Below are 23,011 nucleotides of genomic sequence, written 5' to 3'. Positions count from 1 at the left end.
TGGTGGTTATTGCTGTTACTATGGTAAACAGAGAGGAGTGTTATCTTACAAGTATTTAGGTTTCCGGCCCAGACATAGATTCACATAAAAAATGGACCAAAAAACTATTCACGAGGACATGCCTTTCATGTCAGCTACTGGATTTCACTATTCAGTCTGTTTCTTTATGACCCTGAGTACAGGCACATGTGTTTTGTTTTCAGGAACAGACTAAAGCGATCTTCAATGACTGACAGGAAACTGAGCAGGAAGAGGGAAAAAGAACTTGATAATTCTACCACAGTTAACAATACACAGAATGTTTATCTACCTACCTATCTATCTACCTATCTATTTATTTATTTATGGCTGCACTGGGTCTTCGTTGCTGTGCACAGGCTTCTCTCTAGTTGTGGCGAGCAGGGTCTACTCTTCATTGTGGTGCACGGGCTTCTCACTGTGGTGGCTTCTCTTGTGGCGGAGCATGGGCTCTAGGCGCGCAGGCTTCAGTAGTTGTGGCACACGGGCTCAGTAGCTGTGGCACGTGGCCTCTAGAGCACAGGCTCAGTAGTTGTGGCACACGGGCTTAGCTGCTCTGTGGCATGTGGGATCTTCCCGGATGAGGGCTTGAACCCGTGTCCCTTGCATGGGCAGGCAGAATTAACCAGTGCACCACCAGGGAAGCCCTATCTCCTATATTTTAATATGCTGAACAACTTTTACTCTAGATAGTTGAACTTTATTGTTCTGATGATGTAAGTGCTTCTCTCCACTCACCTTCTGCTCATTTCACTTAAACAGAACTGCTGTTGGAGGGAACGAGGCTTAGAGTTTTCCCTCCCATTTCATTCATTTCTTCTTTGTCCATCTCTCAAATAAACTTCCTAACTGTTAAGACGTCAGAGATGGTTCCCTTTGAATCCATTACCTGCTGTTTTCTGCTCAGCCTAGAATGTTTGAGTATGAGCTGAAACCACAGAAGGTTTCTGTTATTCATCAGAGATGAGCTGTCTCCGCTCATAAGGCTGGTCCATGCTCCCCTCTCTCAAATATCCTGGCTTATGAATTAGAAGAAAGAAAGAAAAAGAAAGGGGCCAGAAGAGAAGAAAGAAAAAGAAAAGAAAAAAGCAAAAAAAAGAAAAGAGAGAGAAGAGAAGGGAAGGGGAGGGGAGGGGAGGGGAGGGGAGGGGAGGGAAGAAGATCTAATGAATTAGTTAAACTTCTGACAAACTCTGCAGTTACGTATTTGGTTAAATGGAAGACAACAGCAGACTCTCTCTGTGGTTCCGCTGGCACAGAAATATGCTTCCCATCAGAATAATCTTAGATGCTTCTAAATATCAAACAGCTAGTCACTAGGATCAAAGAAAGATTTATTGTTATAAGTGCAGAACAAAGTAACTGCGCTTGTAACAACACAGTCACACTTTTACAGTAAAGGCCAATCAGGAAATTTCCAGTCAAGATGGCAATGAAATTCTAAATGGAAACCCACCTCTCCTCTCACATATGCCCAACAACAACAGCAATGAAATGACTTTTAAAAATAAATTTGCACTTGAAAACTTGTTTCACATCTCTGTGAAGCAGAAACAGAAAGGAAATAGTTTCAGAAGTCAGCGGGAAAACAAGCCAAAAGTCTACCAGCTCCGGGACTCATCCAAACCAGCAGAACCAACAGACATTTAAATCCTGTGGTATCCTTAGGTCAGTACACCTACAATACACCAGGCATGGTTCAGGGGTAGAACCAGGCTCCCCATGTGGAACTAGGTGTTAGGAGACACTCACCACACTAAATGGAGGCCAAAAATCTGTGACCAAGTTCCCTACTTGCCTGGAAAGTAGATTTGATAAGTCCACCCCCTCCCCTCCCCGGGATGAGAGTTACGTACAGGAGTAATTGCTGGTTCTGAACCGAAGCACCTGGTCCAACCTGGTGAACACAGTGGGTAAGAGCCGGAGAGGGAGTAGAAAAAAGAAAGAAGAGAAGGAGGCTCTAAGTCGTCCCAACGACAGGTACACACACAAAATCCTCCTTCCTGATGGACATATGCCTACAGTTTCTAAGAACATAAAGAAAACTAGGATAGTAAACTCAACAACAGAAATTCAGAAATTTAGAGATTTGTAACACAAAAGAGAAGTGAAATTGCAACATTCAGATCCCAGAAAAAGAAGTATATTGAGAGGAAGAAATATTTAAAGAAATAATGACCAATTCCTCAAAAATTAAAGAATTTCAAAGACCTCAATCTAAAGGACTCAAGAGTACCAAACAGACAAATAAAGAAAATACTGCACATAAGATACCTCCTTGCAAAATTTGAGAATATCAAATACAAAGGAAAAAGGAAAAAGCATCCTGACAGAAAGAACAGACCATATTTTTTCAAAAGACCCAGAGTGACATCAGAGTTCTCAACAGCAAAACTAAATTCAGAACAATATTGAAGTAACATTTTTAAAGTACTGAAGGATAAGAATTTTGAGCACAGAACTGTATATTCAAACTGCCAAACTGCCTATCAAATGTGAGGCCGTAATAAACATATAAGACTTTAAGAAAACCCAAGGTTTGCCACATGAAGAACTATAATGATAACACTCCCAAAAGACAGTTTTCAAGTATTTAAATAAAAGAAGCAATATGAGATTTTCAATGTCTACCACTGTCTTCTAAAAACTCTAGGACAAAAGAAAAGGGAAAAAAAATAATCAAAATGATCCAGAACCTAGAATCTAGAAAATATCAACACAGTGGGGGTGGGTAGCCCAAAAAGGAAATGAGAGTCCACTGGATATTTATCTTATTAGAGATGGAGGCAGAAACATAGTTGAATTTAAGAAGCCAACAGAAAAATAAGCTTATAAATCTCAAAATAAGGCAACCACCTTAGAAACAAAAACAGGACATACATGATTAGAAACAGCAGAAGAGCATTTGCTTTTGTAAAGAGAAAGGAGGAAAGAAGACAAAAAGGTATCAAAATTCATTATTAAATAAAAATTATAAAATGACAGAAATCCTAACATAATGGTAATCATAATATACATAAATGGATTAAACTCATCAATTTAAAGACAGTGATTCTCCAAATATATTTTCCAAATCCAATAGTATGTTGACTACGAGAAACATGCTTACAACAAAAAGACAAAGCAAGGTTGGAAATTCAAAAACATAAAGCTATACTAGGCAAATATAAATCAAAATACACAACGATCTTAATAACCTAATGATACAGGCTCAAGCAATATATAGAACCGTAAGGAAAAACAGAAAAATCAACTATCATTATTGGAGACTTTAACACACTCCTCTCAGACAGTGCTATCAGGCAGGGAGAGAGAGAAATATCTGTAATCAACAACACAAAACTGTTCTATTTTTTAGACACACACACACCTTGAAATAACAGAGGATAAATATTCTTCAAAACAAATGTTTTTTAAAGGATTTTATTTTATTTTATTTTTGGCCACACCATGAGGCTTGTGAGATCTTAGTTCCCCGTTCAGGGGTCGAACCGGGGCCCTCAGCAGTGAAAGCACAGAGTCCTAACCACTGGACCGCCGAAGAATTCTTAAGGAAATATTTTGAAGGATGGATATTACACATCCTCTCTTTTCAGACCAAAATTACAAAATATTTAGAACTTAATAAACGAAAGGATAGATTTTACCATTTCAATATGCTGGTAAACTAAATATGGTTAAAAAGAAAATCATAATGGAAATTAAGAAAGATTTAGAACTCGATGATAAAGACATTTCATGTCAAAATTTGTGAAACATGGCACAATAATACCAAAGAAAACTTTATAGCTCTAAAATATTGATTAGGAAACAAGACTCAGAACAGTTTCTATGCCATATTTAAACAATTTCCCTAAATACTGACAGTCAAAGGGTCATCGTGACTGTTTAAATAATCACATTACATTTAGTCAGGGAAAACTCTCAAAACTAGAATTTACTAAAATACATTTGATTTCTTTTATATTTTAGTGTGCTCACTCAACAGGGATTACTTGTATACTATAATTAGTGTACACAGGCTATTCCATAAAGTGAAAAGCTAATATTCTTAGCTATTATTTTTATTATCGATTGGTATGTAACACTTTCTGGGGGAAAATATCTCCAAAATCACAGTGGAAGTCGACTAGAAAATGTGACCAGACATATAAAAACTCACTACCTAAGTAAGAGAGAAATAAATCTCAAGGCTAAACATGACCTAGTTTACTATTGAGGGTGGCTTCAGCCCAAACGAGGTAGATCCTTTCCCCAGCAGGGGGCAAAAAAGCTGACGTGGTGACATTTACCCTAGCCCCCTCCTCCCCTTGTGCCTGGATTCATTCTCCCGTCATTCTGCACTATAATTCTCCTCCTGTTATTCTGCATTTTCTATCTTTTGAACAGGGCTGCCCAATAATAACCAATAATGTCTTGCTTAGAGTATTTCAATTCCTTCTTTGCCCACTTGGTGTGTCTGTTCTCATGATGCTACACCCAAGGAAGACTCAAGCACCAAAAATTGAGGCTTAATGTCTGAAGCTGAAGAGGGCACAGCATGTAGGGAACTGAGAAAGGCTATCCTCAAGGAAAACATGTCTGGGTACAAGTCACAGTAGTAGACAGACTAATCTTGTGGGAATTAGTCTGTGATGGGAAGAGGCTGAAATGGGAAGAGGATGATGAAATGCCACAGGAAGAGGAGAGTTTTGTTTGTTTTGCTAACTTATATAAGCCTGTTCAAAATATAACCTTTGAACTAAGCAGAAAATAGTCAGGCTGCCCTAGTTTCCATCGTATGGCAGATATTATGACATTAATAGAATCTCCTTCAAGCCATAGTGGTCTTTCTTCCTGAGGTCACCCAGGACACACAGCATACTGAAAAGGAGAAGGGTACCTACCATCAAGAACAGTACTCCCAAACTCATTTCAAAGACACTCTGACGTAATTTCTACTCTGCTAAAATAAAGTCTGAATTGCTATATTTCATCATGTCAAAAACTAGTTTCTAATACTGCACTGACTACTGTAAATTAGAATAAACCAAAATTTATGGCTTCCCTCCCCCCTGCTCAATATGCAATTGGACTTGACATTGTATATCAAACCTGATGCTGAACAATAAATATGGAAGTGACCTCTATAAATAAAGCTAAATCTGTCTAGGAGCTGGTGAGACGCTTCAACATATGAAACAGTAGAAGGAAAACATTCCCCCACCAATGTTCATAAGGCCAACGTAACAGTTAGGATGGGTGCCAACAGTGGCATTTTAAGGTTGATAGAGGTCAAAGGACATAGCCACCATCCATTCTTTCATGACCCTGTGTACAGGAAAAGTAGCATGGACTAAGGGTGCTGGTCCCTGAAATGCGGTTAATATAAGTCAAAGTACACTACTTAACTCATGAGAAATGAGACATCGTAGAACTGTCATCCTGCATTGGAACACTAACCCATCTAGGAGAGCATTCTACTTTTTAACAAGGACACTCAAGGATGCTTGAGTCATCCATAGCCTTACTCTTCCTACCTTAGTCTTAGAAGTACATCATAATGTCTTCTTGCTTTCAAATTACTGGGTGAGACTGTTGTAGTCACTGAAACACTCAAGGGTTCCAATGCTAAGTAAAGGAGCATGACTTCCACAACAGCTTATCACTCACCACTGCTCCAAAGGGAGGATTACAGTTCTGTCCAGTATTTTGTATTTGTATCTGGTCCTTACCACTAGCATCCCCATATTTACCGACGTGCAGATACCAGTGTGACCAGATATCCAAATGTATTGAGACTGAGGAAAACAGGAAAAGGCTACATTCCAACAACATAGAAAGACGGCCTGGCCTGCCTAGCTGGATTATCTAAGACTAGTTTTGTCCTAGTAGACCACTCCTTGGCTACTAGGGAAAGAAAAGGTGAACAGGCCTGTTTCTTCATAGCGTACTTAGATACTCACCCAGAACCTCATGGAGTCCTATGAGCTTCTCGAACTAGAAGCTGCAGTATACACACGGAATGACTAGTGCACAACAGAGCAGTCTGTGAGCAGTATGGCTGAGAAGGGTCAGGATCAGATCCTAAAGCCCACTAACACCTAACCAGCCAAAGAAAACCCAGCACTGCCTTCATAGCTTTCCATATGCTAGTCTACTTCAACTAAAATGGCCAAGGACTTGAGAGAACTTGCATTATGAGGCATTAGCAATATTGGCATTATACAGATAATATCTATAGAGAGAAAAAGAAGTACCCCCACCCCAAAACAAGGAATCCAAAACAAGACGAAAAGTAAAGTCGATATATTTTTCAGGCCAGATATTTATTCTTATCCTTCAAAAAACACAAGCCAAAAGAGTTATATCATATTATCTTGTACATTAGTTTGTACGTACACACACACACAGGTAATTCCTTTCTTTAGTTAGAAAAATAAAGATAGGTTAGGAGACTCAAAGTTTGACTTTCAAATTGAACTTTTAAAATTGCTAATGTAATTGGGTATCTTTCTTTAAAAAAAAACAAATCCGACCCTCCCATTCAAAGGGAATTCTTCTTTGCTGTCCATAGAGCAGTAGGTAGTAAATGACTATTAAGAGAAAACAGTTCAGATTCTTTGATCAGAAAATCTTCCATTAGGGACACAAAGGGGAGGGGGGTATAAGAAATTAACCCTGCCAACTGCCCATTAAGGAAAGAACGCTAATTGTATTTCTCAGCAGTGAAAGGTGCACTGAGAGACCAGTTATAATTGCCAAGTGGAAGGAAAGGTTCCTAAAGTCCCACTGATCCCAATTCTCAGCTCTGCTGCAAGTTAAAGCAATGTCATGCTGGGAGGGGGTGGGCAAGATGCCCCAGTTTCCTTTGGCCTCATCAGACAAGATAAACCATAATGGGAACCATGATAAAGCTAAATAACGTGCAGGTTAAGGACAGTCAGTGGCTAGCTAAGAATAATTCCCTTGGGTAATATAATTTCTTTACCTGAAATCATGTCTAGGAAAGGGAAATGTGACTCTCAATGAAATAACCTCCCAACCCCAGTCCCAAAAGTCCAAAAAAGCAAAAGTATACATAGAATGCACGCCCCCCCCCAGAAAACTGAATAAGAGAGAAGTCAACTCCTAAACTATACATTAAACTGTCGCAGTAAGGCATGAAAAGATGTAATGAAATTGCCATACAATTATAAAGCAGATTTTATTTTCTACTGCCTGAAGATATTAAAAATTAAGCAAAACGCCTGCCTGAAAAGCTACCGAATGGCTAAGACATGCCAAAAGTGTATGCTAGGAAACGCTGATGAGGGAATCGCATGACATAAAACACAGACCCCATTATAACGTTGCAGCAGCAGCTAACAGGCATTAGGTTACAACTCCAGGAACCACCTCTGCTACTTACAAGGTCAATGGAAGGCTGTAGCAATTCAATTACAAAGTGAATAAGACCAGTTCAGCTGCAATGTCAATAGAAGTCAAAGCAAATTGCTTTACTCTGTAAAGCAGAGAGCAGTTTTATATCATAATCACAGTCCAGAGGCATTATTTATGGACTGAGATTTCTGCCTATATAAACAAAAAAATATAACCACCATCTACGATTATCCTCAGGAACCAAAAAGTAATCAGATACTGAATCAAGCTGTCTTGCATAAACTTCTGAGGAAGCCTGACATTTTGACAGCTCAGGACATCTAGAGCAATGTGCTCAGAACACACTCCAGTCCAGCTGAGAAAGGAGGGTTGTTGGACTCCCAGCTACTTACCTATCCTCCTCCCCCATCACATCATTCTTTTCACCTGAACAATGTAAATTATCATCAACTGCCAGTTTATGGTAGCAACCAATAAACTTATTAAGCTGGGCAAAAATAACCAAACACAAAAGACTAAAGTACATTTTCTTGGAAAGTATACCACGTAGGAAAATATATTTGAAGCCCTCTGTTTTATACATCAGGCCCTCAGGAAAATCTAAGCTAAAATTGAGTATTCACTAAATATTGGGTGGTTTACAGCCATTAACTCATTTGTTCTTGGCAAAAGCCATGCGGAAGTTTACTGACCCAAACTCGTGAGGCTTCAAGGGGATTTGCCTAGGTCATATAAGACAGTAAGGGAACGGGGATTCAAATCCAGGTGAGGTTAAATCCAAATTTGTGGTTCGGTTAACCACAAATAATTCTACCGTCCAATAAAACTCTTTGTGGCCTAAGTATTTCCAGTGATAGTGATTCCCCCAAATGCTAGGACAATGTGACTTTGAGAGCAGCCCAGGTAGAAGGTGAAAGATGCATTAAATCCAACAGGAAAACACTAATAAGCAGTGACACCTCCCCATTCTCAATGTACTGCCAATGAAATTTCTCCAGGTCAACTCATGCTAGCGGGACTCCATATGCTTTTTTCTTGGGCTCTGCTTCATTCTTTGTACTTCAAAATCTTCAACTTACACCCAACATGCCAAATAACAAGCACAACTTGCATCAGTTTTAGGCTGAAACCTTTGTAACTTAAATATACATACTTGGATGCATGATGCATGTGTGTGTATGTGTATTTATATGTGTATGCATGTACATGTATATACCAAGGAAAAAGAAATACGGATATGTTTAAAGAAGAAAATCATCATTCTCTCACTTCCTAAGGAAAACCACTGTCATAACTGATTAATATTCTTCCGGATTTATTTCTATGCTTATACATTTATTCATGTAGTTTTCCCTTTAGAAGTGAGGCTATTCTGAAATTCTATTTTATAACTTACTTTAGTCATTCAAAATCACACCATGTGTATTATTTCTGTGGACACATTTCTGTGATCCTTGGAAGGCTAGAAGCCTGTGTGTGATTACTGAGGACATGTATCATCTGCTTGTGTTTGGCTATAGAAAAGGCCTTTAGGAGCACACCCACACAACAGAACACACAGAATACTATACAGCAGTGAAAAAGGAGAGGGCACTCTTTGTATTGATATGAAAACAATACCAGATATAAAGTTTTTAAAAATACGGTGCACAACTAGCTTTTAAGCACACATGGGTATATATAAAAATCTATATTCATCTCTGCTTATATGTACATGAAGGATTCTAGAAGGAAAAATAAGAAACTATAGGTTGAACCAAGTCAAACGGCTGCTATTCAATCAGTTTTGACATAGACAAACAGCAGAGCAGTTTCATGTGATACGACCCTCCTAATAACAGTGGCCAGCAATCCAATTTGGAATTTTAACTTTGAAAGGATTTAAGAAACTATAGGTTGAAAGGACATGTAAATGAAAAAACATTTGAAATTGCCAATATTAGATAACTTTGGAACTGAGAGCTGGCCCTCTGACGTGGCTCAATCTATTAATAGCAGTGGTTACAGATTTGGTTTGCAGGGACTGAGTTGATGAGATTGAATGGAGACTTTTCACCTTACTGCAACTAACGTAAGACCAGATATTTGTTCATTTAGGTAAATGGGTATATACATCATGATAAAATAAATATAATACTGAAATAAAATGATTGCTTTTCCCTCTCCTTGCCCATAAAAATGAGCGACTCCTTTCTCTTAGAGGATCCGTTTGTGTTACAGTGTATTGTGACCCAGGTTTAAATCCATCCTCATCTCTGGCCCTTTCTTCTCCTTCGTCTCCTTCATCAAAACCATCACTCTGATTCCTTTACAACAAAACTAGCCACTGTTTTTAAGGGAAAAACTAAGAATCACTCTTAAAATTAAAACAGAATAAATCAATGTATTGTTTGAAAGGCACATGACATCTCTGAAAAGACTGGCCATGGAAAACTCCAGAGAAGAGAAGACCATTTGTTGAGGCACTTGGGTTTGCACTTGAGCAGAGTGGTAAGGAGCCCAGACTCTGGAATGGGACTGGTTAATCCTGGCTTTGTCACTCACTAGCCGGGAGACTCAGGTGAGCTACTGACCTTCTCTGAGCCTCAGTTTCCCCAATTATAAAATACGGATAATACTACTACTGATAGGATTGTTATGAGGATTACCTAAGTTTAACAAATATTGCTAACAACAGTAGCTGGCATATAGTATGGTATCTGTAACTGTGAGCTATTATTACCCTCCAAATTTTGTATCCTGTTCTCACATTAACTATTAAAATTTTTAAGAAAAAGAGCCCACCTTTAAAATAACTAAGATAATAACCAGAGAGGTAAAGAGTCACTATTTCTATTCTGACCCAAAGAGAAAAATAAAACCACAGCCAACTTCACAATTCAAGCTCAAAGACTCATGTTGCTGAGTTCAGAGAACAAATATTAGTACATGCAAAATGTCAGCCATATAATTCACTGTAATAGGCTTGAAGATTTCTTTTTCCATCCAAGGCTGACATTGGACTCCTTCTAAATACTGCCTAGAAGACACACAAGAATGCCATGCCAAGCAGAATGAGCATTTAGAAGGAGCCAGGCTGCAAAGTTGCAACCCAGAGTTCATAAAAGGCAAGGAGAGACAGCTAGTTACAGGAGTAGCCTCCACAGTTGACTCAATCTCACATCATTTCTTTTTCCTCGACAGCTGGGAAGGATTCAGTAAGCACAAATAAACTGGCCACAGGTTTGTTTGGTTATATTAATTGTAGACAGCACTCTTATCTCCTGGTAATTTTTATCATGGTCCATAAGAGTTTTCTGAGTAATAACAATTGCTTGGAATTGGCCACACTGAGATAATACCTTCCCCTTCAAGATTTCTCCTCATCTTCCTAGCTACCAAAGGAAATGTTTCAAATCAGTCACTCCTGACAGCCTTAAAAATTCTATTTCATTCAGGATAAACAATACTTCAGTTGGTTTGAAAAGATGTTTTCTTAGACAGCCCAGCTACCTCCTACGTTGTAAGTGTTTCAAAGAGGGCTATAAAGAGAGTGACAGCTGCTTGAATTCAGAACTAGAAATTAAAATAAAAGCTATTAGAAGTGAAGAAAAAACCCACACCACAGGGAGACAAGCTTTAAAGAATTTTTCTCTCTTCTATAAATTCTAGTTACCTGCCATGAACTTTTTTAAGGCGTTAAATAAGACCTTTTTTCTTCCCCCTCCAGAGAGAGGGGGAAATGTTCATCCCACACAGGAGCATAGTTAAGATTATAGAGGAAGTCATATAAGAAGGTGCCTCGTGCTTTGTCACTAACATTAGGGGGGCTGAGCTTCGAGGAAGCGTCTGGGGAGACGCCAGTGCAGGGGAAGCAGCGGGCATGATCTATGGGCAGGTCACAACTCAATCACAGCCCTGACATTTCTGGCTGCCTTTTCCAACCCATTGATCTCATCAAAAGTGAGAAATAATCTGTTGACAGATCCTGTCACTGGATTCAAGCCCGGTCTTAGATTTAACTTCACAACACAGTAATTCCATGCCAAGGAATCATGACTTTGCTCAGAGGAGGTGGTAAGATGGCTCAGCCTTTGGAAAGTTATTATCCAGAATCTACCCATGAAGCATCATGCAAAAAAATGGTAAGAATAGAGAGAAGTTTACCAAGCGTAAGACAAAGATCTGCTTGCGGCCGGTTACTTGGGTTGATTATTAATCTCTGCAAGCTGATCAGATATGTCTATAAGGAAATGTCAATAGCTGTAGAAGGTCTCTGAAAATCCACATCAACAATGGTTTTACAGTGATTCTTCTCTCACATAAGTGTCCTGATACAATTTGAGGGAGGATGGGGTAGTAACAATTCACTTACAAAAGCATGCTTTCATGAAGGTCATTTCTTTCTTTCTTTCTTTTTTTTTTTAATTGGAGCACAGTTGATTAACAATGTTGTTAGTTTCAGGTGTACAGCAAAGTGATTCAGTTACACATATACATGTATCTATTCTTTTTCAAATTATTTTCCCATTTAGGTTATTAAAGAATATTGAGTAGAGTTGTCTGTGGTATACAGTAGGTCCTTGTTGGTTATCTATTTTAAATACAGCAGTGTGTACATGTCAATCCCAAATGCCCAACCTACCCCTCTAAAGACACTCTCTTGGGAACTGAGATTAGAGAGTGATTGTTGCCGTGACTGTCAGCTCTCCATCCTTGACTTCTACAGAAATAAACATCTTTGAGTATGGTGGGGGCCGCCCATCCTTTACATAAGCCTGTGACTGAATGGATATAAGTCTGCGAGGTAAAGGATGAGAAAACTGAGCTCTACATTGTTCATAATTATGAGACTAATCTTCCTCTAAGAAGACATAACATTTGTCATTACTTAACATTTCTCTGTCCACTGGCTTTCCACATACAGTATTTATACCAAACCTATTTTCTAAACAAGTTACTTATAACAATATGCATTGAAGACACTAACAAGATGAGATGATTTCTTCCTTTTGATGGAAAGATGGTCTAAAGATATCTATTTTTAAAAAGCCTCAGGACAAAACTAAGACATAAACACAAGGAAAAGATTTACCTATGAGCCTACAATGTGGCTGATGACATCTGTGTTGATTAGCTGCCTTCATCCTCCACACCTGGTCAGTGGAGAAGTCCCAACAACTTGCTTTAACATTTCTATCAGATATCCATTTTATTTTCAACTCCTAGTGCTGACTCAAGCCCACATCAACCTAAGCTTAAATTACTTAAACCAGCCTTTTACCATGGCCTTCTTGACTCCTACAAGACAGATTTGTCCCACCCTGATTTTACAGACCGATGCATACCAGGATAGGTTCTTCCTTTAAGAAAAGAGGAAAATGGTCCTGCTTTATTGTTAACCCATCTCCCCTTCGACAGTTGTATCTTCACTTTTTTGCTTATAAAGCTCTGCATCCTTGTCATGTTCTCTACCACACTGTAGGACTACAATAATACATGTTCAACAAAATGTGCTCCAGTTAGCACGTCCGGGATCCAAGTGGGAAGGTGCCAACCTAACGATACCCAAGTAAGAACTACCCTAAAATAATATTAAATCCTGCCAATTGGCTTGCAAGATGATTTTGTTTTCAACTCTATAAGTCATATCTTTTCTGTTGTCTAAATAAACAAACTGCTATACCATGTACAAAAGAAGACAGGCAAAGAATACCTAATTACCAAAGAAGATACAAATAAAACTAGTCCTGTGAATGTCTAGTTGTGTTTAAAATTAGAGCTAGCATAAAGGAAGAATGGGAGAGCTTAGTCAAAATTCAGATGATAATCTTCTTCTCACTCACGAAATCTTCTTTTAAAATATTTCTTCTGCCTTGAAGAGAAAATAGCAAAGAATATACCTCATACAGCCTCATGAACTTCCCTTGTATATGGGGCAAACACAACAGTCTCTCTTCATATAAAAAGGTACTAAGGGTCCGGGACCCAGCCCCGTCCACCAGACACTGCACCGGCAGCCACGTTCCCACCACAAGAGGGCACATGCAGCCCACACAGGGGATACTCCCTGAATGCCTGGCTCTGGTGGGCAGTCAGGATGCACTTCTGAGCCCCACAAGGCATCTCCTAAATAAGGCCATTCCTTCAATTCTGGGAGAGATAGCTGATTTACCTAATACATAGAAACAAACAAAATGAGGCAAAATGAGGAGACAAGGGAATATGTTCCAACAAAAGAAAAAGACAAAGCCTCAGAAAAAGAACAAAAGGAAACAAAGATAAGCAATCTACCTGTCACAGAGTTGAAATTAATAGTCATAAAGGTACTCACTGAACTTGGGAGAAGAATAGATGAACGCAATGAGAACTTCAACAAAGAGACAGAAAATATAAGCAAGTACTAAACAGAAGTTATAACTGAACTGAAAAATACATTACAGGGGTTCACCAGCAGACTAAATGAGGCAGGAGGATGAATGAGCAAGCTGGAAGAGAAAACAACAGGACTCACCCAGACAGAACAGCAAAAAGAAAACAAAAATTAAGTGAAGATACCTTAAGGGACCTTTAAGACAACATCAAGAAGAATAATATTTATATTACAAGGGTCCCAGAAGGAGAAGAGGGAGAGAAAGGGCCAGAAAACTTATTTGAAGAAACAGTGGCTGTAAACTTCCCTAATCTGTGGAAGGAAAGAGACATCCAGGTCCAGGAAGCCCAAAGAGTTCCAAGCAAGATGAAACCAAAAAGACACACACCAAGACATATTATAATTAAAATGGTAAAAGTTAAGGATAAAGAGATAATCCTAAAAGCAGCAAAAGAAAAACAACTTGTTACATACAAGAAAAACCCCATAAGGCTATCAGCAAATTTTTCAACAGAAACTTTACAGTCCAGAAGGGAGTGGTGACACAACATATTCAAAGTGCTGAAAGAAAAAACTTCCAACCAAGAATTCTGTACCCACAAAGTTATCATTCAGAACTGAAGGAGAGATTAAGAGTTTCCCAGATAATCTAAAGCTAAAGGAGTTTATCACCACTAAACCATCCCTACAAGAAATGCTAAAGTGACTTCTTTAAGCTGAAAAGGAATGGCACTAATTAATAATGAGAAAACACATAAAAGTAAAAACATCACTGGAAAAGGTAAATATATAATACAGGTAGTGAAACCACTTAAAATTCAAACAAGAAGGTTAAAAGACAAAAGTAGTAAACTTAACTAAAATTAAAATAATTAGTTAAAAGATGCACAAAATGAGATGTAAAATGTGTCATCAAAGGTATAAAATGTGATGGGGGGAGTAAAAAGGTAAATTTGGACACATTCCAAAGCTTTAAGAGGTTACCAATTTAAAATAGGCTACTATTTACATAGGATGTTATATGTAAACTTCATTGAAACCACAAGGAAAAAACCCTACAGTAAACACACAAAAGAAAATGACGAAGGAATGTAAGCGTAACATACATACACATGTGCGCGTGCACGCGCAAAAACCCACCAAGACACAAAGGAAGCAAGAAAGAGAAGAAAGGAACAGAGAAGAACTACAAAAACAGCCAGGAAACAATTAACATAATGGCAATAAGTACATACCTGTTAATAATTACTTTAAATGTAAATAGATTAAATTTGCCCATCAAAGGTAGAACAGCTGAAACGAGAGAGACTCACTTCAGAAGAAAGGGTACACAGAGACTCAAAGTGAAGGGACTTAAAAAAACATTCCATGCAAATGGAAATGAAAGAAAGCTCGAGAAACTACACTCATATCAGACAAAATGGATTTTAAAACAAAGACTGTAATAAAAGACAAAGAAGGGCATTACATAATGATAAAGGGGTCAATCCAGCAAGAAGATATGAGATTTATAAATGTATATGCACCCAGCAGTGGAGCACCAAGATATAGGAAAGCAAATATTAATGGACATAAAGAGATATTAAAGGCAATACAATAATAGTGGGGGACTTTAACGCCTCACTTATATCAGTGGATAGATCTTCCAGACAGAAAATCAATATGGAAACACTGAATTTAAACAACACATCAGACCAAATGGACTTAATAGATATATACAAATACAGAATATTCCATCCAAAAGCAGAATATACACTCTTTTCAAGTGCATATGGAACATTTTCCAAGACAGATTACATGTTAGGTCACTAGACAAGTCTCAAGAAGACTGAAATCATATCAAGCATTTTCTCCAACCACAATGGTATGAAACTAGAAATCGATCACAAGAAACAAAAGGAAAAACCACAAAAACATGGAGATAAGCCAACATGCTACTGAGCAACCAATGGCTCACTGAAGAAATCAAAGGAGAAATTAAAAAATACCAAGAGATAAATAAAAACAGAAATACAACATGCCAAAATCAACAAGACGTAGCAAAGAAAGTTCATAGCAATACAGGCCTATCTCAAGAAACAAAAAAAACCTCCAAGTAACTTCACACCTAAAGGAACTGAAAAAAGAAGAACAAAGTCATCCAAAATTAGTAGAGGGAAGGAAATAATCAAGAGTGGAAATAAATGAAAGAGATTTTTAAAAACAATAGAAAAGATCAATAAAGGTACACAAAATTGACAAGCCTTTAGCTAGACTCACCAAGGGAAAAAAAGAGAGTGCTCAACTAAATAAAATCAGAGATCAAAGACGGGAAGTAACAACCAGAGAAATACAAAGAATCATAAGAAACTACTACAGACAATTACAAGCTAACAAACTGGACAACCTAGAAGAAGTGCATCAATTTCTAGAAACACACAATCTTCAAAACTGAATCATGAAGAAACAGAAAATCTGAATAGACCAATTACTAGTAAGGAGGTTGAAACAGTAATCCAAAAATCTCCCAACAACCAAAAGCCCAGGCAGATGGCTTCACTGGTGAATTCTACAAAACACTCAAAGATTTAATTCCTACCCTTCCCAAGCTCTTCCAAAAAATCTGAAGAAGAGAGAAATCTTCCAAACACATTTTATGAAGCCAGCATTACCCTCATGCTAAAACCAAACAAGAACACCACAAAAAAAGAAGATTACAAGCCAATATCCTTGATGAACATCGATGAAAAAAATCCTCAACAAAATATTAGCAAACGAAATCCAATGATACATTAAACACATTAAGAGGATCTTACATCATGATCAAGTGGGATTTATTCCAGTGATGTAAGGTTGGTTCAACATCCATAAATCAATCAACATGATACATCACATCAACAAAATTAAGGATAAAAACCATACGATCATCTCAACAGATGCCAAAAAAGCATTTCACAAAATTCAAAATTCTCAACAAAGTTGGTATAGAGGGCATGTACCTTTACATAATTGAGGTCATATATGACAAACCCACAGCTAACACCATATCCTAACAGTGAAAAGCTAAAAGCTTGTCCTGTAAGATCAGGAAAAAGACAAGGAGGCCCACTCTCGCCTTACTTTTATTCAACATAGTACTGAAAGTCCTAGCCACAACAATTAGGTAAGAAAAAGAAATAAAAGGCATCCAAACCAGAAAGGAAGAAGTAAAACTATCACTACCCACAGATGACATGATACCATATAGAGAAAACCCTAAAGCCTCCACCAAAAAAAACAGTTAGAATAAATGAATTCATTAAAGTTGCAGGATACAAAATCAATACACAGAAATCTGTGGCATTTATATACACTAATAGCAAACTACCATAAACAGAAACTAAGAAAACAATCCCATTTACAATTGCAACAAAAAGAATGAAATACCTGGAAATCAATTTAACCAAGGAGGTGAAAGACCTATAAACTGAAAATTATAAGGCACTGGAAAGAAACTGAAGAAAACACAAATATATGGAAAGATATTCCATGCTCATGGATTAGAAGAATTTATATTGCTAAAATATCCATGCTTTCTACAGATTCAATGAAATCCCTATCAAAATGCCAATGGCATAATCCACAGAAGCAGAACAAATAACTCTAAAAATTGTATGGAACCACAAAAGATCCCAAATGGCCAAAACAATCTTGAGAAAGAACAACAAAGCTGGAGGTATTACACTCCTTGTCTTCCAACTATACTACTATAGAAAGCTATAGTAATCTAAACAGTGTGTTACTGGAACAAAAACAGACACACAGATCAATAGAACAGAATGAGAGTCCAGAAATAAACCTTCACATACATGGACAAGTAAATTATGACAAAGGAGCAAATAACATACAATGGAGAAATGACAGTCTCTTCAATAAATGGCATTGGGAAAACTGGACAGCAACATGCAAAAGAATGAAACTAGACCACTATCTTACACCACACACAAAAATCAACTCAAAATGGATTAAACACTTGAATGTAAGAGCTGAAACCATAAAATTCCTAGAAGAAAACAGAGGTGGTAACATCACTGACATTGGTCTTGGTTATGTTTTTGTGGATCTGACTTCAATGGCAAGGGAAACAAAAGGAAAAATAAACAAATGAGACTACATCAAACTAAAAAGCTTCTGCATGGCAAAGGAAACCATCAACCAAATGAAAAGGCAACCTACTGAATGGGAGATGATATTAGCAAATCACATATCCAATAAGGCATTAATATCTAAAAATATCAGAATATATAAAGAACTCACACAACTTAACAACAAAAGCAAAAATTTATAAATAAAATAACCCAACTGAAAAATGGTCAGAGGATGTGAACAGACGTTTTCCAAAAGAACACATAGAGATGGCCAAAAGACTCATGAAAAGGTGTTCAATATCATCCACTGTTAGGAAAATGCAAATCAAAACCACAATGAGATATCACCTCATACCTGTTAGAATGGCTATTAACAAAGACAATAAATAAAAAATGCTGGAGAGGATGTGGAGAAAAGGGAACCCTAGTACACCGTTTCTGGAAATGTAACTTGGTGCAGCCACTAGGGAAAACAGTATGGAGGTTCCTCAAAGAGTTAAGAAGAGAACTACCATATGACCCAGATATTCCTCTTCTGCGTATTTATCCAAAGAACACAAAAACATTAAATCGAAAAGACACATGCACCCCAATTTTCACTGCAGCATTATTTACAATAGTCAAGATATGGAAACCATTTAAGTGTCCATCAAAAGATGAATATATATATATATATATATGTACCATACATACTGCATATGTATGTATGCAACTGAGCCATGACAAAGAATGAAATCTTGATATTTGTGACAGCATAGATGGACATTGGAGGTATTTTGCTATATGAAGTAAGTCAGAGAGAGAAAGACAAATACCATATGATTTCACTCACATCTGAAATCTTAAAAAACAAATGAACAAAAATAAAACAAACACATAGATACAGAGAACAGATTAGTGGTTACCAGAGAGGAACAGGGTTGGGGAGTGGATGAAAGGGGTAAATGGGGTCAAGTGTATGGTGATGGATGATAACTAGACCTGTGGCGGTGATCACTGTGTAGTGCATACAGATGTCAAATTATAATGCTGTACACCTGAAATTTATATAATTTTAAAAAGAGATAGGAAGGACATAAACTTGGAGTAGGCAGGTATAAACAAAAACACAACATACACTAAACTTTTTTAGAGTTACTTTACTACCACTTCTAAGGAAATAAAAACACAGAAAGATAACCTGAGAACGAAATAAAAGGAAGTCTTTGATTTTTTCATCTTCTTCTTAGCACTTAGCAGCCTACCTCATATTTTGCTATTTCCCAACAACTGATGTAGCCAAATCTACTCAGCTTTGAGGTGTGTGAGACTATTAAATGCTATATGAAAATGAACGATATGGCTTCTACAAAATAATAAAAATAATTTCAGAAAAAATTTAACAGCTGCTCTATTTAAAGAAGTCTAGCTAGATAATACATCCATTTCAGTTCATCTTAATCATCAACAGAGATCTTTAAGCAAGTAACTGGAATTGTAAAGTCTTCTGCAAATAACAAGTTTAATACCATTAAATCACATGTTAAAAAAGAAAATAAATGAGCATTGTGTATGCAGTATGGCTAAATGTGCCAATGCCAATTAAAGCCTTTGTTAAAGTAAAGATACTAAGTGTCTTTAATTAAACTTGGGGGGCGGGGTTGAAAAAACATCATAAAAACGATGTCTAACAGCAGAGGGTGTCTCTCCTATTTCACACCAGCTAAGCTAGGATTCTCCACTTCCAGGTCTATCCTACTTCAGCTCATGCTAACAGGCTTGCTGACTGCTAATAACGACTTTCTGATCTGCCTAATGCTGAACTGAAACCAATTCTGAGTGTTTTCCAAGTTGCCTATTGGGTCCATCGCATGGTTTCATACCCTGGCTCAATGCAGGAGAAGAAATAACATACCACAAAACCGCTTCACTCAAATACCAAAACTGTGACCAAATCATACAGCTGAAGAAAATCTCCAGTCATCCAAACTAGTTCCTTGAATCTTGGCAAATAATCTACCTAACTTTAAACAAAAATAATTTGTCCTGGATTTTATTAAGTCAGATTTAACTTGTACTACAGTGAATAAATGGGGGGAGGGTAAAGGTGGAAACATACTTGCTTTTAAACCTTCTATCGGACTCATAATAAACTAAAAAATTTGGAAAAATCATCAACCAAAGTTGGCTAATAATGCCTACCTTAACCAAAACTAGATAAACATGGAAAGTGACTCAACTACCATCAATAAGAAAAAATATGTAAAAAGATTAAACTTTTGAAAATTTCAAATAGAGTTGACAATTAGATGACTCAGGCTACTAAAAAACATTTAAGTCCTAGTGATAAGAAGAGATTTTTTTATGAAAGGGTAGAGTTTTCAATGTGCTAAGTAATAATCAATAACATAGCCTTTTAATATCCTTTCCCTGTATGCTTCCTTTCAAAAGCATTTTCACCACCTCTTCACTTATTTCTTTTTTTTAGAACATGCAAAATATGGATCCCACTTTGTTCTCCCTGAAATAATTCTTTTTCACACAACTTGAGTTTCACTAAAGCTTAGCTACAAATAATAGGTGGGGGAGGGGAGAGGATAAATAACAGGTTTTAATTGCTTTATCTATGACCTGTAAGATAAAACAAAATCACCCCATGACCAAAATCATGGCCTTTTCTGATTCTAACAAATTCCAGAAAAATCAAAGGCTGCAATATAGAAGGATCAATGTAAAGTTATAAAAAGACAAAATGTAGAATAAGACATCATATAGACGGTGAACGTAAAAACCGACTATAGGAATTAAATATTTGTCCATCTTCTTTTTTCCCTTACAATTAAAGAGTTTTAAAGAATTTTTATACAGCCGAAAAATTAGGAAAGCTATGATTGTACACCATTTTGAGTATTTCCATAAAAGATATGCTAAATACCACTTCAGCAGCTTCTTATGCATTAATAATAATCATTCAGCAACCCAATGATCAAAAGACTAGCAAACTATGTACACATGACTGGATATTCTGATTCAATTCCTAAAAATACCCCCCAAAGTAGATGTGATTCCCTCTTTGGTCATATCCTTTATGAAATAGAGTCAACTCAGTTTTGCTCAAGGGCCGATGAGCCCAAGTAGGTATTGTTTTACGTCTCCTTGATTTTGTTCCCCTCCTACTTTCCAACATTTGCCTCATTCACTGATTTTTTAACACTTCCACCAGAGGACAAGTGAGATATAAGACAAGGCTCAATTCAAACCAGTCAGCTTTACTCCTTATTAGCAACTCTGTTGAGAGAGTGAACACGAGAAAGGAGAAAGAGAATAAGAAGTTGGCTAGGCTCAGAAGCTGAAACTAAGGGCTAAAAGGAAGCTCTGAAAGTACAGGTTGACTTTAATAAGTCATGCCCTTTCTCTGGAAAATGAGGATCTGATTGTAAAACTAACTACTAATATGTAATATATTGTATAAGTGTTTTTATACACACACACACACACACACACACACACACACACACACAATACAGGAGGCATTCTGAGTCCTCCTGTACAGACGCCCTGAGAGTTAGTTAAAGACAGGTGTTACCTGCTTGCATGGGTCTTTGGATATTAGCTATGTGACATTTCATTATACAGCTGCTTATGATGGAGGTATTGTATGTTTCTATCTTCATTTCCTTCCTCCCTTTGACAATCACCTCACACCTCCAAACCAATAAAACCTTGGTAGTTTCGATCTTATTCTCCACGCCAATAAGTACGTGATTACAAATCAGCAACTGGGGTCTCGCCATGGCTCACAGCCTTGTTTTGTAGGGATCAGTGTTTAAAATTCCAATTTCCAGGCTCCGGTAAAAACGAGGCAATCTGGCAATACTGAGACAAGGTGGCCACATGACAAAAGAGAGTTGGAACAGGGTGGCCTGGATGGAAAGTAAGGACTTCCACTGGTCAGAGTCCCAATGCAGCTTGGTCCACTCAGCCTAGCCCCCGACCGTGGTCAATTTGCCACCCCGCCACAGGATGAGATACCTGCCTTACAAGAAAGTCAGAAAACAGGGCGGTGCAGAAGCACAGACCCCAGCGCCACAGGGGCCTGTGCCTTTGATCTCAATGCATTTAACATCAGACTCCAATCTGCTCCGCTCATGAAAGATCTACTTTCATTGTAGTTCGTCTTCCATTTGTCTCCGGGTTATGTAACCTCACAGGAGGTCACACAAGTCTCCTCAAAAAGAAATTTTCGCTGTCTTTTCAAAGTAAAAAAAGAACCATGAATAACAAAGACAAACACAAAACCGAAACGTGCATTCTCTCCCTGACAAGGAAAGCTTTACCCTCCCTGTTAATCTCAAAAATCATAATCTTAAGAGGAAAAGAAGTTAAAATCCAAAGGATGGAAAACGATAGCCCGCCCTGGGGACGAAGGCTCTGCCATATTCTCAAGAGACTGTCAAGAAGAAACATGTAATTAACATCTTACCATCTTCCAGTTCAAGACAAAGGTTATATACAGCCACGGGTCTCTTAGTCCTCTGGCCCTGTCTCTTCGATTGCCTTGGTGGAGCATTTGGGGGTGATGCTGACAGGGTGACTGGTTCAGGCAGTGTGGCATCAGGCAGGGTCCTAAAAATCTGCCATCAAAACACGAAGGACATTAATTGTTTTCCATGACCAGAAACCTGGGTTTTGCAACAGTATACCAGTACCAAACAACATTTGGAGTTCATCCAAAAGGGACTGCTGGAGCCAAAAATCCATGCCTTCAAATTTGGGGTATTAAGTCATAAGTCTGTATTTTTTAACAGAGATTTCAAAATAAAATTTCTCATTAAAATTAAGTAAAAGCAGCATCAAATCATTATATTTCAAAATAGATTCATGCCCAAACTAAACAAGTATAACTATCTTCACCAGATGTAGACAATACCACAGCTCTTCATCCACAAAGGAAGTAATCGGGATAAAACATTAAAAACAAGTATCCCAGTCAATTGCACACAGAGTTATATTTATGTCAAAATGCTAGTCTCAATTTTTTTTTTTCAAACTACATATACAGAAACATATGACCGCAAATACTTTTTACACATTTAAAAATAGCCTGTGCTTTACGAAATTACCTTTCGGATTCCCACGAGCATTTTTCAGAAAATGCTTTGTAGATTTCACCAATTCGTTTACTACCTTCCAA

General features: G+C 37.6%; 1 protein-coding gene across 20 annotated transcripts in view; it reads right to left on the bottom strand.

Moving 5' to 3' along the window:
• ARHGAP10 (Rho GTPase activating protein 10) overlaps positions 1-23,011 on the bottom strand; it is a 329,300-nt gene that overhangs the window by 30,694 nt on the left and 275,595 nt on the right. For 14 of the 20 annotated variants that reach the window (XR_010840991.1, XM_067035620.1, XM_067035624.1 and 11 more), the window contains one exon: positions 22,301-22,451. The exons of the other annotated variants lie outside the window; for them this stretch is intronic. Coding sequence is in view for 13 of the 14 variants with exons in the window: in XM_067035620.1 (XP_066891721.1) it covers positions 22,301-22,451 (151 nt within the window). In the remaining variant the exon portion in view is untranslated. The remainder of the gene's footprint in view (positions 1-22,300; positions 22,452-23,011) is intronic. 20 annotated transcript variants of the gene reach the window in all.

The sequence above is a fragment of the Kogia breviceps genome, chromosome 6 (genome assembly GCF_026419965.1).
Source record: "Kogia breviceps isolate mKogBre1 chromosome 6, mKogBre1 haplotype 1, whole genome shotgun sequence".
Lineage (NCBI taxonomy): Eukaryota > Metazoa > Chordata > Mammalia > Artiodactyla > Physeteridae > Kogia > Kogia breviceps.
This window is presented reverse-complemented; position numbering and strand designations above follow the sequence as displayed.